General features: G+C 50.8%; 3 protein-coding genes across 4 annotated transcripts; 1 reads left to right on the forward strand and 2 right to left on the reverse strand.

Annotated features, from left to right (window-relative positions):
* Positions 1 to 1595: 1595 nt before the first annotated feature.
* Positions 1596 to 4723, reverse strand: LOC139679810 (dynein light chain 1, cytoplasmic-like). The gene is made up of 3 exons (XM_071571872.1): positions 4638 to 4723; positions 3932 to 4069; positions 1596 to 2191 (listed from the first exon to the last, which is right to left on the reverse strand). Exons 2-3 carry the CDS (start codon positions 4061 to 4063, stop codon positions 2054 to 2056), a joined length of 270 nt encoding a protein of 89 aa, XP_071427973.1. The 5' UTR covers positions 4064 to 4069; positions 4638 to 4723; the 3' UTR covers positions 1596 to 2053.
* Positions 4724 to 7075: 2352 nt separating this feature from the next.
* Positions 7076 to 13136, forward strand: COQ5 (coenzyme Q5, methyltransferase). The gene is made up of 7 exons (XM_071571871.1): positions 7076 to 7319; positions 8003 to 8152; positions 8629 to 8853; positions 9714 to 9820; positions 11469 to 11557; positions 11772 to 11883; positions 11999 to 13136. The coding sequence occupies exons 1-7, from the start codon at positions 7172 to 7174 to the stop codon at positions 12098 to 12100; spliced, it is 933 nt and encodes a 310-aa protein (XP_071427972.1). The 5' UTR covers positions 7076 to 7171; the 3' UTR covers positions 12101 to 13136.
* On the reverse strand, positions 12773 to 15017 carry LOC139679811 (dynein light chain 1, cytoplasmic). 2 transcript variants are annotated; one of them, XM_071571873.1, is made up of 3 exons: positions 14934 to 15017; positions 14271 to 14408; positions 12773 to 13152 (listed from the first exon to the last, which is right to left on the reverse strand). In XM_071571873.1, exons 2-3 carry the CDS (start codon positions 14400 to 14402, stop codon positions 13015 to 13017), a joined length of 270 nt encoding a protein of 89 aa, XP_071427974.1. In that variant the 5' UTR covers positions 14403 to 14408; positions 14934 to 15017; the 3' UTR covers positions 12773 to 13014. The 2 variants fall into 2 exon arrangements, with proteins under 2 accessions (XP_071427974.1, XP_071427975.1); XM_071571874.1 differs by lacking the exon at positions 14934 to 15017 and adding an exon at positions 14821 to 14927.
* Positions 15018 to 16295: the final 1278 nt, after the last annotated feature.

Consider the following 16295-nt stretch of genomic DNA (forward strand, 5'->3'; position numbering starts at 1 on the left):
GAGCGCTGCGGGGGAAGGTCCCGCCGGCAGCTGCAGGAAAAGCGGGGCCGAGCCAAGACCTCAAACATCTCCTCACGCCTCGGCCCCGCCCACTCCGTGCCCATTGGTCGCGGTCCCAGCATCTCGGGCGCTCATTGGCCACCAGCTGCTGGTGGGCGGGGCGTTGCCCCATCCCGGCGTGCCGCCCTCACGTTGCTATGGCGACGGGGACGCCGCCGGCCGCTGTACCGGGGAGACATCGGGGACACGGGGGACACCGGCTGCGGGCAGAGCTCCGCCTGAAACAGCTGTAATAGTGAGGACGCTGCAATGAATAGGAAGGGGATTCGGCTAAAATCCTCCCGGTGCTCCCCAGCTGAGCAATTTGCTGTACAAGCAGGGCCCAAATGGATGTCCCGCCCTTACCTCCAGCCTGATGGAAAGCTGTGATCCCACCCCGAGTTTCTGAGCTGATTCTCAATAAGACAGCAGCTATCAGCAAGGACTATAATTACTGGAAACACAGAGAGGGACACTGAGCATATCTTCAGGGCTCCTCACATCTTTCCACACAGTCCTTGCCTGCAGCAAGTCACTGTGAGCTGGCCCTGGGACAGACATACTGCCTTCAACTCAGGCCAAGGGCTGCTGCAGGTCCTACTCATCCCGGGCAGAGCACAGTGCTAACCACAGCGATCCTCACTGCAGCTGTGGATTATTGACTATACTTGTGCTGGATTTCGGAAGAGATTCTTTTGGGAGCTCATACCAGCCCACAGGAAAAATCCAAAGTATCTTGTGACCGTAGAATTTAGCTTTTCCAAAGTGTCACAGCACCCACTCTGCTTGACTTCTGGTATGGATAGTGTTCAACAAAAGGATAATTACAACCAAACATCCATCCTCTTTAAAAGGGCTGTGATTTCTTTTTCAACATTCCATTTGTCTAAAACCAGAGTAACACATTGCACAGCATGCTGAGGCTCCTTGGACATGCATGTATCCTTTACCACAGCTGCTGGGCCACCCATGGATACCTATATCCATCAGTGAAGGGGATTCAAGTTCCATAAGCAGCTCCCTGCCAGTCCACAGGCAAGCAGCCCCGCCAGACCTGTCAATCCCAGTGAGCTCCCAAGGCTGGGCAGCACTTTGCTGTGTGTCAGGCACAGGCACAGCCGGAGGAGCTGAGGCTGAAATGCTGGTTCACATTAAGCACCTGCTCTCCAGCTGGCACAGACACAAACCCTGCCTGGCTCCTACCGCTGTGGGGCTCCAACCCGGCAGGTCGCAGCTGCTGCCAGGGCGGCTCCGCTCCGTGCCCAGGATCACAACCGGTGCCTGGTAATGGCGACGAGTCGCCCTCAGCAGTGGCTGGACCTGGATGGAGCCAGTCCTGGGCGAGCCTGCGGGCACCACGGGACTCGCAGTCCTCGGGACTGGTTGGAGTGCCCCGGGAGCTGTGGGATGGGGACACTGCAGCCCCACACACTGAGCCCAGGGCCCACTGCTCGCTCCTGACCCAGCACCAAGCCCTGGATCCCCCTGCAGCAGCACTGCCCCCGTCACCCACTGCCACCACCACAGCACAAATGGGCCAGAAACAGCGACCTGGCTGGGGGAGATCTTGTCTTTTATTCCTCCAAGCAGTTCTCCAGAAACAGCAGGAAAATAAACAGTTCAGGCTTTGGGACAGCACATCCAGCAAAACAAGAGGGGAAAAATCATTTTAAAAAAGTAAAATAAGAATAAAAGAGGCTTGGAACATAAAGAACTAAACACTGTCAGTACTTGTTTAGCACTAGCAGTAATGGGGAAATACAGTAGATGGCTACAGAACTCTGAAAAGAAAATCTGCTCCAACAGCTCTATTAGCAAAGGAGGAGTCTTCTAAAAAAATAAATACAAGGAAGACTTTTTGGTACTTTTTCTTTCTATATCCACGATGTAACATCATCTGCTATAACAATCCCTGTCATTGCGCTTGAAGATCAAGGCTTGTGTCGTCAGGAAGGCTGCAGTAACTAGTCAGAGTCCCATAACTGGATGCAAGTTTCAGTAACAGTCCGTGGTTCTATCCAGACTTGAACAGAAGAATAGCGACTTGGCCGAGGTAGAAGTAGATGAAGTGCTTGGTCTCATGAGTCACGTAGCTGCCAAAGTTCCTCCCCACAATGCAGTGCCAAGTGGGATTGTATTTCTTGTCAAACTCCTGCAAAACAGATCACTACAAATTAAGAACTCCTCTAACAGGTATTCACTTTCTGAGCAAGGCAATCAAGGAAGAACAGATGCTCTTAAGCAGTGGGATTACCATATTTGCATATTACTGTTCACCTGCTCCTTAGTCAGACACAAAAACCCCATGGCACTTCTCATCTAAGCAGTACTAAGTTTAAAACACTACTTCTGTTCAGGGAAATTAGTCTTTCTCCCCCCATAATTCATACCATGATCTGAATCTACAGCCCTCAAGTAAAAGCTTCACCACTAATTTTGTACCCACAGAGACAAACCCATAATTTAGACTTTATTGTTCATCTGCTGCATGGCTACTAAAGGGAGAATTCTCTGCCACATGCTCTGTAACATCAGTCCGATCAACAATTCTAAGAAGTTGTGTTTGACACATTATTTCAAACAAATGCTCTATAAGTTCCCATTAACTGCTACAAAGAATATCTAAAAAGTGTTAAACTCTTTTCTACTCTCATAGATACTTCCTGCATCTGGAGAAAAAATGCCTTTCAGTATTGTGATCACAACAAATAAGTATTTTTCTAACAGAAGTAATCATTCTGCTGGATTCCTTTTAATGTTAAAGAAGCTCCTCCACCCTGGGTATCTCCACTCCAGGGGTACTGGCACAGAGCCTCAGGCTGTAAATCCAGTAAGGTACAGCAGCAGAACAACTCAAGCTGGGTGCCTTGGCAAAGGAACCCCAAACAAAGAAATCCTCAGGCAATTACACCCTCCCAATCTCAGTTTCCCACCCTTCACACAACAGTTTAGATCAATAATATTAGGGGCTGAGTTATTTTAATTTTTCCTGGACAGTCTGTTTTTTATCTCCAATGTCGTAGTTTCTGCTGACAGTTATAACTTCCTTATCTTCCAGCCTGACCCAGCTCTTTCACAGTGCCAGGAAAAAGTTCAACACACCTGTGTGAAAATGCACAGCTTGTGGACTAACTTCAGCAAATTCAGCTCCTAACACCAAGCAGTGAACTACAGACAGTTTCTGTCCAGTAGGCCTTAACATTTCAACATTTCTTCCATTCAGATCAGTTTAACAGCTATTGACGCACTTTGATTTCTTCCGAGCTGACGAAGCAGGAAATATAATCTGAACTAGATCTTTCTCATGTATTGTTAATCCTACATAAAGGACGCCACAGATGTTGCAAGCGACAGATAATCCACACCACCAGGATTTTTTTGTGGTTTTCTTTTTTCCTTATATCACTAAGTAACAAGAAGTGTGATTCCAGTAGAGTTGCAAAAAACTACTTTTCCCTGCAATTTTTGACCCAGCTGGCAAGAACTGGAAACAGATCCTTAAGATTAAATTCAATACAATTGAAACCAAGGGAAACCGGCTTCCTCTCAGAGGAAAACCATAGGAGAGCTGAATAGAGCCCCCTGTGCTTTGTACCAGCTCATCAGTCACCGGGACAGTCAGCTGCCACTCTCTGCTCACCTGGACAATGGCACAGTGGCAGAAAATGCCTAAGGAGAAAATATCCCAAGAGAAAGCAGGGCCTGGAAAGATCCGCATAAAGGGGTGTGGGGAAGGAACATATGGATACCAACCTACAGGGAAAATCCAGCTTGATTATCTAGTACACCTAGAACTTGTTTCTCTAGAGCTACTTGCCCAGCAGCATTCTCCCCGATTGACTTTTTTTATGTGCATACAGATTTCATAAGCACATTACATGAAAATATTTACCTTCTTTATATGAGCAGCGATGTCCTTCTCGATGTTGTATTTCTCCAAGGCCTGAGTAGCACATTCCACAGCGTCTTGCTGCATCTCCTCTGACATGTCCGCATTTTTGATCACTGCCTTTCGATCGCTCATGATTGCCTGTTTTGGGCAGAGAATTCAAAGTTGCAGGAGCACCTGCCAGAGTCAGCGGCCGAGCAGCCCCGCAGGTCCCGCCGTTCCCAGCGCGCTCCCGGGGCCGGGCAGCGCTCGGCCGGGCACGGACACAGCCCGAGCAGCGGCGGCTGCAATGCCGGCCACGCCGAGCACCCGCTCTGCAGCGGCCCCGACACGAGCCCCGCCGGCCGCCGCCGCCTCCCGGCCCTGCCCAGCCCCGCTCCAGCCCTTCCCCAGCCCGGCAGTCCCGGCACAGAGGCGGCCGCTCCCCCGCCCGGCCCCGACGGCCTTTCCCTGCCGAGGGAGGAGAACTAAGCGCGGTCCCGCCGCCGAGGGCTGGAGCGCTGCGGGTGAGGGTCCCGCCGGCAGCTGCGTGGGATGCGGGAAAAGCGGGGCCTAGGACGGAGCCCGGTCTCGGGGGAGCCGCCGGGGAGTTCAGGCACCGGAGCTGCCCAGTTCCCAAACTTCTCAGACTCGGTGCCGGAGCCGGTCCTGGTCCCTCCCGGGAACAGTCCCTCCCCAGCGTTCGAGGCCGTCCCGGCGCTCCCCTCACCGTCGGGGTAGCGCCGCGGGTGGGGCGCGCTGCGGAGCGGGAGCGGAGCGGGCCCGGCGCGGTGAGGAGCGACACACGCACTGGGCGCCGCCGCCGCCGCTGTTTAACCGACCCGCGCGCGCCGCCCGCGCCTCACAGCGCCCCCGACCCCGCCCCCTCCGACAGGGCCGCCTGCCATTGGTCACCGCCACCAGCTCGCCGAGCGTTCATTGGCCGCAGCACGGCACTTTCTCAGGGTTTTGCCGCAGCAATTTCTTTCAGCCCGGCATGCTTTGCGGTCGCTCCCGGTTCCCACGGCAACCGCCGGCCGCGTCCCTGCGCGGCGGGGCCCGGCCCGGCCCGGCCCTGGGGAGGCCCCGAGCCCGCCGAGACGGCACAGCCAGGGCCGGGGGCTCCCAGGCCACGCGCCGCCCTCCCCCATCGCCTTATTTCTTTCTTCACGGCCCAGCTGCCTGAACGCAGGAGGGAAGGAGGGGAAGGAATTACCCCGAGCACCAGCACCAGTATTGGCTGGGGGCTGACCGGCTGGAGAGCGGCTCTACACACACGGACCTGGGGGTCCCGGTGGACAACAGGCTGTCCCTGAGGCAACAGTGTGCCCTGGAGGCCATGAAGGCCGGCAGAGTCCTGGCTGCATTAGGAAGAGCATTGCCAGTAGGCCAGGGAGGTGATGCTGCCCCTCTGCCCACCCCAGTGAGGCACATCCATCTCTGTGTCCAGTGCTGAGCTCACCAGCACAGGAGAGACAGGGAGCTCCTGGAGCAAGTCCAGCAGTGAGGATGACTGGGAGACTGGAGCATCTCTCTTAGGAGGAAAGGATGAGAGAGCTGAGTCTGTTCAACCTTGAGACAACTTAGAAGGGCCCTCATTAATATGTATAAATATCTAATGGGAAATGCCAAAAAGATGGAGCCAGGCTCTGCTCAGGAGTGCCCAGCAATAGAACAAGAGGAAAACGGTAGAAACTGATGCCCAGAAAGTTCCACCTGAACATGAGGAAGAACTTCTTTACTGTGCAGTGACTGAGCAGTGAACAGATTGCCCAGAGAGGGTGTGGAGTCTTCCTCACTGTGAATATTCCAGAACCATCTGGACACAGTCCTGTACCATGTGGTCTGGCATGAACAGGGAGGTTGGACAAGATGATGCACTGTGGTCCCTTCCAGCCTTGCCCATCGTGTGATTCTGTGAACGTGGCTGGACACTGGTGTCTGTGCAGTGTGACAGGGGCTCTCCCAAGCACGGCTCTGGTAGGCAAAGATCACCTCTCCCTGTAGCTGAGACTGACAAAAATACCCAACAAAACCTACCCCCAAAAAATATACTACCAAAAATAATGTAGAGTTAAAAATATGATATGAGAAAGGTATAAAATGACAGTGGGGCCTGATGACAGAGCTAAACGTCCCAGTGTGGCAGGGAGGGCCTGGCAAGGGAGCCCAGCTCATGCCCAGGGAATGCAGTGTCTGGGCTGATTTTAACAGCGTGATGTCATCTCTCCTGAGAATGGGTTAGGTAACTTCTTTGTATCTACAAAGCTGGCAGAATTCCTGGATGATTCAAACAAAGTGATAAGCAGAGCAGGTTTTGGGGAGGAAAAAAAAAGGCACAAAAGGTCTCTAATGTGTCCTAATGCTTCTGACAGGAATTGAGGCACATTTCACTCCCTGTAGTTCATCAGAACCCACAAACCCTCTCTCATGGTCCCCACAAGGCTTTATTTTAACATAGGAAACTGAAAAATACAAAGAAAGAATAAAGTTGAAACTATTTGCAGAATTACTCAAGTACACTGTGGAGGCTGTGTTGGGTTTGGGGTTCATGGAATATTGTTGGAATAGACCTTAAAGACCGTCTAGTCCCAACCCCCTGCCATGGGCAGGGACACCTCCCACTAGACCAGTTTGCTCAAGGCCTCATCCAGCCTGGCTTTGAACGCTGCCAGGGACGGGCCATCCATGACCTCCCTGGGCAACCTGTTCCTGTGTCTCCCCACCCCCAAAGAACTTCTTCCTAACATCTAACCTAAATTCCCCGTCACCCACTCCCCCTTGTCCTTTCACTCCAATTCCTGCCCACGAGTCCCTTTGCGGCTTCCCTGCAGGCCCCTTCCCACCCTGGAAGGTGCTGAGCGTGCTCCAGCCGCCTCCCGGCCCAACAGCGCCAACTTTTCCCAGTTTTCATTTCGCCTCTCCTCCCAGGAGGTGAGGTGGGATGGGGTGGGCACTTCGCTGAGGCGCCCGGGCCCACGGGGAACGCGGCGCTCCCGGTACAGCCCCGGCCGGGCCCCACCCGCGGCCCGTGGGGGAACGCGGCGTTCCCGGTATAGCCCCGGCCCGGCCCCACGTGCGGCCTGTGGGAGTGGGAGGCCCGCGGCGCTCGCGGTGCAGCCCCGGTGCAGCCCCGGCCCGTGGGGGAACGCGGCGCTCCCGGTGCAGCCCCGGCCCGGCCCGGCCCCATCCGCAGCCCGTGGGGGAAGGCAGCGCTCCCGGTACAGCCCCGGTGCAGCCCCGGCCCGGCCCGGCCTGGCGGCAATGGCGGCGGCGCGGCTGTGGCGCTGCCCGTGCCGGGCGCTGCTGTCCCAGCGCGGCCGAGCCCCGCGGGCGCTGCGCGGTCTGGCCGCGGGGCCGGACATGCACTTCGGCTTCCAGAGCGTGACGGAGGAGGAGAGGAGGGAGAAAAGTGAGGCCGGCGGCGGCGGGAGAGGGCGGGCTGGGCCGGGGCCGAACGGGGCTCCCGGAGCGGGGTGTTGGGAGGGCCGCACCGGCACCGGTACCTCCGTGAGCCGTTAATGCACTGCCTGCCCCGCTCGGTGCTTCCCTCACCGGCACCTCCGTGAGCCATTAATGCACTGCCTGCCCTGCTCGGTGCTTCCCTCACCGGCACCTACGTGAGCCGTTAATGCACTGCCTGCCCCGCTCGGTGCTTCCCTCACCGGCACCTCCGTGAGCCGTTAATGCACTGCCTGCCCCGCTCGGTGCTTCCCTCACCGGCACCTCCGTGAGCCGTTAATGCACTGCCTGCCCTGCTCGGTGCTTCCCTCACCGGCACCTCCGTGAGCCGTTAATGCACTGCCTGCCCCGCTCGGTGCTTCCCTCACCGGCACCTCCGTGATCAATTAATACCACTGATCAATTAATACCGGCTCGGTGCTTCGCTCCGCTCGGCAAGGCTGTGTCTCAAAGAGGCCTCAGTCAGGCAACGGGATCAGTAGGACTCCATCATATTTATTTTATTCATAATGAGTTTTCAGGTGATGTTTTTGACCTCCACGAGGCAATAAAGGACATGATTTACTTCCGCATGTAGTAAATTGCATCTCATCTCATTCTCATGTCCTTGTTGTTTGTTTTTTGGTTTTGCAGTTTACCAGGTATTTGAAAGTGTGGCCAAGAAATACGATGTAATGAATGATTCCATGACTCTAGGAATCCATCGAGTGTGGAAGGATATCCTCATACATAAAATGAACCCTTCCCCAGGAACACTTCTCCTTGATGTTGCTGGAGGAACAGGTAAATGGTTTTGGTGAGTTCCACATGATGGTGCCACACTGTTTTTCAGCTATTTGAGTGCTCAGAATTAAGTTGCTCAGCTTTTTTTTTCCCCCTCGGTTTCCTGTCTTTAAAACCAGTGAAGCATCTGCTTGACTTTCCCAGAGAAGGGCTAAGAGTTAACTGTGTGTTTTGTGATATCTTGCTCCAGGGGTCTGAAAGTGTTATAGTACTGCCAGGATATGTTGTGGAAAACCATTTAAGTCTGTAGAAAGTCACTGACTTTTTGCTTTGAATATGTTCCCTTTATGTATTTTTATATATATACACACACTCACTCTTTCTGTGTCTATACAGTGTGTGTGTGGGTTCTTTCTCTTAATATATATGTCTAAAAATAAGTATTAACTCATTTTAATGTTCAAAGCCTTATGTTTCAATTTCCTGGAGTCAGAAAACATTCCAAAACGTGTCTCTTTCTTTTAAACCAATTGCAGGTGACATTGCCTTCCGATTCATTAACTATGTTCGCTCTGTACGAGAGCGACAACTCCAGAGGAAGCTCAAGCACCACCAGAATTTGTCATGGCAGGAAATTTTTGAGAGTTACCAGGAAGACAAATCTAACTCACTAGGGGATTCACAAGTGGTGGTCTGTGACATTAACAGAGAAATGTTAAAAGTTGGGAAGCAGAAAGCACAGCACCTTGGCTACTCTGAAGGTAAGTTGTGCATTGTACCCCATCAGCAGCATTCCTGATAGCGGGAATTGATGGATGATAACCATCAGGGAATCACCCCTTCAGGATTACAAATACCTTATACAGCCATGGCTTGTGTATTTGCCAATGCTGAGTCACTTTTCCAGCAGGTGTATGTGTAGTATTTTGTTCAGGTGTACAATGATCCTCTTGAATAATACTTGAACTTTCAGAAATACTTATATGGAGGTGTCCGTGAGGTGTGATACCCAACTGTCCTTCAGAATTAAATAGTAAAACCCTGCTGTTTATATCTATGCATGTGTGTTACAAGATCTCCTGCTGTCCTGTCCCTGTGTCCTCCTCCCACAGCCCCATCAGGACTTCAGCCTTCAAACTGTGCAGGCTGAAGGACGCGCAGATCAGCTCAGTGGCACACAGGGGCTGAAGGACAGGCTGCTGGCACAGGTTCTCTCATCGCAGGACCTTTGCCTGCCTCTCTTTTCATTAAAAAGTAAACTGATTGGGAAAGTTGTGGTTCTTCCAGCGCTGGCAGGCTCCACCCATCACACTTACCTGCACAGCTTGTAAGCCTGTCCAGAGTTCTTTTTATGCATCCTGGTTTGGGAACACCTGAACTGTACCAGCATTGTAAGGACAAAAACGTTATGGTTGTAACTGAGGACCTGCCTCCCAGCTACTGTATAGGGCCTTGAAAGGTTCCTGAGTATAGGCCACGTGTCTTCCTCCAACAAAAATGCAAAATGGAAACTTTTTTTTTAAATATCACTTTAAAAAGAATCATTTCCTTCCAGAGTAGGTAAGTTGTAGTTTTTCTGGAGCAGTTGGAGTTCAGTTCTGTGACTTGTCTTTTACTGCAGGCTTGTCCTGGGTACTTGGGAATGCTGAAGAGTTGCCCTTTGATGATGATAAGTTTGATGTTTACACAATTGCCTTTGGAATCCGAAATGTAACTCGTATTGATTTGGTAAGTTGCTGTAGTGTATCCTGACACAGAGTCCTTCTCATTCATCTGAGTGTTTTCTATTCAACAGAGATAAAAAAGGAGAAATTCCTTTGTATAAAGGAAGGTCATAGTCTACTCCTGAAACTTTTAAAAGCAGTGGCATGTAGTGTGCAACTTGTTTGAATGCAATTAAATGCCCCATTTTTTTTGTGTGTGCAACTTGTTTGAATGCAATTAAATGCCCCACCTTTTGTCATAAAAAGATGGATTTATACCAGGTGCACCCAATCCTTCCAGCTTGGCAAGCCACATGGTCTCCTCCTAAGCCAAATGGCTTGATGCTGCAGTAATTCCCCACCTTCTCCTGACTCTGATGGATCTCCACATGCACAGTGCAGTCAGTCTGCATGTCTCAAATCTTCTTGAAGTGCCTGATCTACATCCCACCCACCGTGGGTCCAACACTTCCTGTCCCTTCTGCTTCCCTGCCTGAGCCAGCAGAACTTCCAGAGCAGAGTGGGAATCACCTGACTGCTGCCCCCACTGCTGTGAACTAACCTGTTCTGCCCACTTCTGCCCAGTGTCTTTACACTGACTGGTGGTAGAGCTTCCTGTAAAGAACAAGCATTATTTTAATTAGAATAAGTAGTACCTTTATTCTAAACACTGTCCTTTGAGAAGGACAAGCTGTCATGGGGGTGAAGATAGGTTAGATCACCTATCTAGGTGGACTAGTCGTGTGAGTTTTGGAGGAGTGTGTTACAACCTTGGCAAAGATCCTTCTGTGGAAGGTGTAACGTTTGGATCCAAACCACTTTGAACCATATGCCTTTGAAGTTAATGTGGATGGCCTTTCCTGGTGCTTTGTCTGCACCCTTCCAAAGCACAGGCACTTTGCCTTCATGGATACAGCAGTCTGGTGGCAGAGCTCCCTGGAGACCTGATACAAAACACATCCAAGCTGCCAATTCTTTTGCAGAGCTCCTCTCGTGTGTGTGTACTGTTTGTGTCCCACCTCCATAGGAACAGGGCAGTTGAAGCCAAACAACCTGCAGAGGTTCTGGAATACAACTCTGCTGTGCTCTTGCATGAAAGAACATACAGTTGTAAACAGAATTTTGTCTTGATTCTTGTTAGGTGTTTTTTTTTAGATACAGGATGGAATTTTCAAAGTAACCAATTCTCCTTCCTTCCTGTTCTTACACATTGCTCATCACAAACTTCTTTAATCCTTTTGGGTGTGCCTCACAGTAAAATCTTTTCTTTTGATTAAAAAAAAAAAATCATGCCCTTTTTCATTTTCAGTTTCTTGTAGGTGAGTCACCTTCTTGCTTTTGGGTTTGGTCTGTAATTAAAAGATCTCTGCCAACAAACATTCATCAACTGGGAGTAGGGAAAAAGAAGAAAAACTGCAAACCTGACATCACAGTTTTGACACAAAGCCTTGAATAAATCTATTTATGTAACACTGGGAGTGTTTCTGCTTTGTGTGTGTTTGGGTTTGGGTTTTACTTGTCTTGGGTTGCTTCTCCACATGAAATATTGATTGCCAGCCAGGGTGATCTTTACTTCCCTCAGTTCTTCAGAGTTGCATGATAATATCACATGCCATGGTAATAGGCAGGTGCTGTTCTACAGAAACAAACCTATCACATCTGCTTTGTCTCAGGCACTTCAAGAGGCCTATCGTGTGCTGAAACCAGGAGGCAGATTCCTCTGCCTTGAATTTAGTCGTGTCAGCAACCCTGTCCTCTCCAGGTAAGAACATGGTGACACTTTATGTCATGTCACAAGCCTCTCTTATTGGTGCTCAGCCAGAATTGTAGATGGAGACTCTCTGAGGCCACTTTTTTGAGCACTTTTAAAATCAGATACAGACTGCATAGCATAGTGGTACAGAGATCAGCTTGTGTTGGAGAGGGTTGGTTTTAATTTGTTTGTATTAATTTGCATTTGTTGTCTGGCTGTGCAGGCTCTATGATCTCTACAGTTTCCAGGTTATCCCTGTTCTGGGTGAGGTCATTGCTGGGGACTGGAAGTCTTACCAGTATCTGGTGGAAAGCATCCGACAGTTCCCCCCTCAGGTAAGGCACAACTTCCCTGAACTCACCAACACACAAAACATGATCCCAGCCCAGTCTTGCAGCCAGCTGGCCTGCAGGCCTTCAGGTTGTTACAATGATGGCACTGCTGTTTCAGGAGGAGCTGAAGGCAATGATAGAAGATGCAGGCTTTTTCAGGGTGGATTATGAGAATTTAAACTTCGGCATTGTTGCCATTCACTCAGGTTTCAAACTGTGACTTTACTACGTAGTAAAACACAGGAAGTGAAATTTTCATGAATAATATGAAATCAGTGGACTTTTAATGGTATGAAGATTGAAGAGAAGTTTACAGCACCGGTGCAGCAGATACTTCCTCAGCAACCAGACCCAGAACACCAGCTGCCTTTTTTCCTCAAAGAAACATGGAGGGAGTGACTCCTGTGGCATTTCTTACACTTGCATTTCCCTTCAAGTGCAAGGTAAAGGACATGACCAAAACTGAGCAGTGCTAACAAGGGAAGCAATGGCAGTTGGCAGTGGGTTTTGGATACAGAAACGGACTGACTAGTCTTCCAATAAGATGCCTTTTTTTTAATAAGCTTCAAGGATATTATACCATGAGAAGTAACTTGGATTTATGAAATAGCTCTGGATTTTTATGAAGCTGTTACTGTCTTTGTCATGTGGAGTTTAAGGATGTTTTCCCATGACTCCTTTACTTCTTTCAAAGGCAAATGGAAGGGTTGTGAAATAAAAGGGCTCTGCATCAACTTTGTCCACTTAAATTAATCTTTTATAAGAAGGTTTCCTAAGAAATTGTGGATTTGAGGGGGGTGGGAATAGAAGTGGGGATGTTCATCCTTCATTCACACTGCAATAAAGAGGGTACTGCAAGAGGGCAGAGGGTAAAGAAAACTTGTAAAAGATAAACAGTTCCAACAGTTTTATTAGCAAAGAAGCAATCTTTTCAAAGAAAATAAATAAAGGGAAGACATTTTTGCTTTTTTATATAGCCACAATGAAAATACCAGCTGCTACAGCAAAATCCCTGACCATTAACAATACAACAAAAGCCCTGGAGATCAAGGACTGTTTCCCCAGGAAGGCTGAAGGTGGGAGTCACTGTGCAGTCCTGTACCCAGGTGCAAGTTTCAGTAACAGTCCGTGGTTCTATCCAGACTTGAACAGAAGAATAGCGACTTGGCCGAGGTAGAAGTAGATGAAGTGCTTGGTCTCATGAGTCACGTAGCTGCCAAAGTTCCTCCCCACAATGCAGTGCCAAGTGGGATTGTATTTCTTGTCAAATTCCTACAGAAGAGAGAACTAGAAAGTCAGCATTTTCGTGGTAATTATACTAATATTGTTTAACGGGTTTTGGGGTTTTTTTTTGCAATGATATGTCACTTGTTAACAAGTATCACTTTGGGAAGAAGGCAATTAAGGAGCAGCATATGCTCCCAAGCACAAGGATCATCTGTCACTTAGTCACTGTTCTGTTCACTCATCTGTTGCTTAGTCATACCAAAAAAAACCCCGAAGTGCTTCCAGGCAAAGCAGGAATAAACTTACAGCATATGTTTGGAGAAGTAACTTTTCCCCCAAAGTCATGCCGTGATCTCAAACCATACCTTTCTAATTGCTTCACTGCTTGTTCTGAACCTCAGATTAAACCAGTATTTGGACTTCATTAGCTGTTTACAATAGGGATGCTGAAAAGACATTTGCTGGGAAATTGTCTGCCGTATCCTTAATACCTGATCATGAGACCATACTCTTCCAACACGCAGTTGTCCGGAGCCTCCTACGACTTACAAATAAACTCCTGGGCACAGGTGTACTGTGAGCAAACCTGTGCTGTTTTACAGTGGTTATATAGTGCAGAACCTGACAGTCACCAGCTGAAGAGTTTTGTGAGACCAAGGTTGTTGTGCTCCAACAAACCCTTTGACTACTTGCAGCTCAGTCAGGCTCCCAGTAGGAGTCAAGAGAGAAAATGTGAGAAACTGTAAGCTCTGAGCCATCTGTTCAGCGTTGGCATGAACAGCTTGTCTTACATGTGGTGGGAAAGGGCAAAAAACAAAACCACTTATCACACGGTCGACAAACCACCTCTCCTCTCCTCAAATAGGCTCCACACAGCCCGTGTTTTGTACCAGCTCATCAGTCACAGGGACAGTGAGCTGCCACTCTCTGCTCACCTGGACAATGGCACAGTGGCAGAAAAGGTGTAACACACTACAACAGAAAAGCAGAAGGACCTAGAAAGGTCCACATGAAGAGTGGGGAAAAGTACATAGAAAAAACCCTAACGTGATTATCTAGTATGTCTAGAGCTTGTTTCTCTAGAGCTGCTTGCCCAGCAGCATTCTCCCCGATTGATTTATGTGCACACAAATTTCATAAGCACATAACATGCAAACATTTACCTTCTTTATATGAGCAGCGATGTCCTTCTCAATGTTGTATTTCTCCAAGGCCTGAGTAGCACATTCCACCGAGTCTTGCTGCATCTCCTCTGACATGTCCGCATTTTTGATCACTGCCTTTCGATCACTCATGATTGCCTGTTTAGGACAAAGAAGAGGAGAATTTAAAGTTGCAGGAGCACCTGCCAGAGTCAGCGGCCGAGCAGCCCCGCAGGTCCCGCCGTTCCCAGCGCGCTCCCGGGGCCGGGCAGCGCTCGGCCGGGCACGGGCACAGCCCGAGCAGCGGCGGCTGCAATGCCGCCCACGCCGAGCACCCGCTCTGCAGCGGCCCCGACACGAGCCCCGCCGGCCGCCGCCGCCACCCGGCCCTGCCCAGCCCCGCTCCAGCCCTTCCCCAGCCCGGCAGTCCCGGCACAGAGGCGGCCGCTCCACCGCCCGGCCCCGGCGGCCTTTCCCTGCCGAGGGAGGCGAACCAAGCGCGGACCCCGCCGCCAAGGGCTAGAGCGCTGCGGGGTGAGGGTCCCGCCGGCAGCTGCGGGAAAAGCAGGACCTGGGGTAGAGCCCGGTCCCGGGGGAGCCGCCGGGGTGCTCGGGCGGGGTGGGTCTCCGTGCCTCGGGGTAGCCGCGTGTCCCCGGGAAGCCGCAGCACAGCCCGTCACTCACCGCTGGCGCTGCGGGGCCGCGCGGTGCGAGCGGACGGCGCTGCCTCTGCTCCGAGCGCGCCAAGGAGCGCCGCGGCCACGCCCTCTCCGCGCCCATTGGCCAGCCCCTGCCACCGCCGCCGGCCCCCGAACGCCCATTGGTCAGAGCCGCCGCTCCCCGAGCGCCCATTGGCCGTGCCGCGCCGCCCGGCAGGACTTTGCCGCGGCGTTGTCTTGCGGCCCGGGATGCCCCGCGCCGCATCCGTTGCCATGGCGACCGCAGGGATGCGGGAGGGACCGCGAGCATCCCCCGCGCGTCCGGCGGGATTCGCGCGTTGGGGTCGCCGTGTGGGTTGGGCTGTGTGTAGAAAGGCCCCGGTCCTGCCTCCCGCACTACTCGTCTGCTGCACCAAGGGAGATTTAGGTCTGATACTTCACAGAAAGGGTGATCAAACATCGGAACGGGCTGCCCAGGGAGGTGGTGCAGTCACTGTCCCTGGAGGTGTCCAAGGAAAGACTGGACGTGGCACTGAGCGCCCTGGTTTGGCTGACACGGTGGTGTTTGTTCACAGATTGGACTCGATGATCTCTCTGAGGTCTTTTCCAAACTCATTTATTCTGTGATTCTGTCTGGCATCGTCTGGTGATCCTGGGCAAAAAACTCCTTAAAGTATGCTCAGTCTGTAAGGCACAGTAATGTGCCCACCAGGTTCTGTAGAGCAGCTTTCCATGGTTGATATGTGGACCCCAAAAGCCGGTTTTTTACTTGCCCCAACCTGGATCAAGAGTATAACCCAGTAATCTCTGCAAGAGACTTTTTTTCTCTGAAATAAGCTCTTGTTGGGAATAGCTCTTTCAGTAATATGGGATATTACTGAAATAATACTGGGATGTTACCTGGGATAGCTTTTTCAGTAATATGCCCTTTACTGGGAGCAAACCCCACCCACGTCAAAGGAAGGAGTTCCACAGCTTGTAAATGGCACTTGATCATCTGTCCTGTTCATGTGTCTGTTCTCAGCTGTCTGTTTTCAATTCAGACTAAGTGACCTCTGAGAGAACTCTTACCCATGTTCACTGAGTATGATCAAGTCAGCTCCAAACTTTGCTCCTTTAGTGAACTGGATTTATCAGACTTTTTTATGGCATCTTGTACAGACCTTACCATTTCTGCAACCCCTGCCATTTTTTGTTTGTTTGTGTTTGGTTTGGGCTTTATTTTGGTTGATTGGTTTGGGTTTGTTGTTTTTTTTGGTTAAATGACGCAAGATGTTTTGGGAGATCCCCCCGTGCTCTGTTTAGTTAGTTTCGTTCTCCCTGGGGCACTTTCTGCTTTATTCTTGTCAGCAGATAAAACCATCGCTGTTGAGTCTTCCAGAGTTGG

The sequence above is a fragment of the Pithys albifrons genome, chromosome 17, assembly GCF_047495875.1.
Source record: "Pithys albifrons albifrons isolate INPA30051 chromosome 17, PitAlb_v1, whole genome shotgun sequence".
NCBI classification, from domain to species: Eukaryota; Metazoa; Chordata; class Aves; order Passeriformes; family Thamnophilidae; genus Pithys; species Pithys albifrons.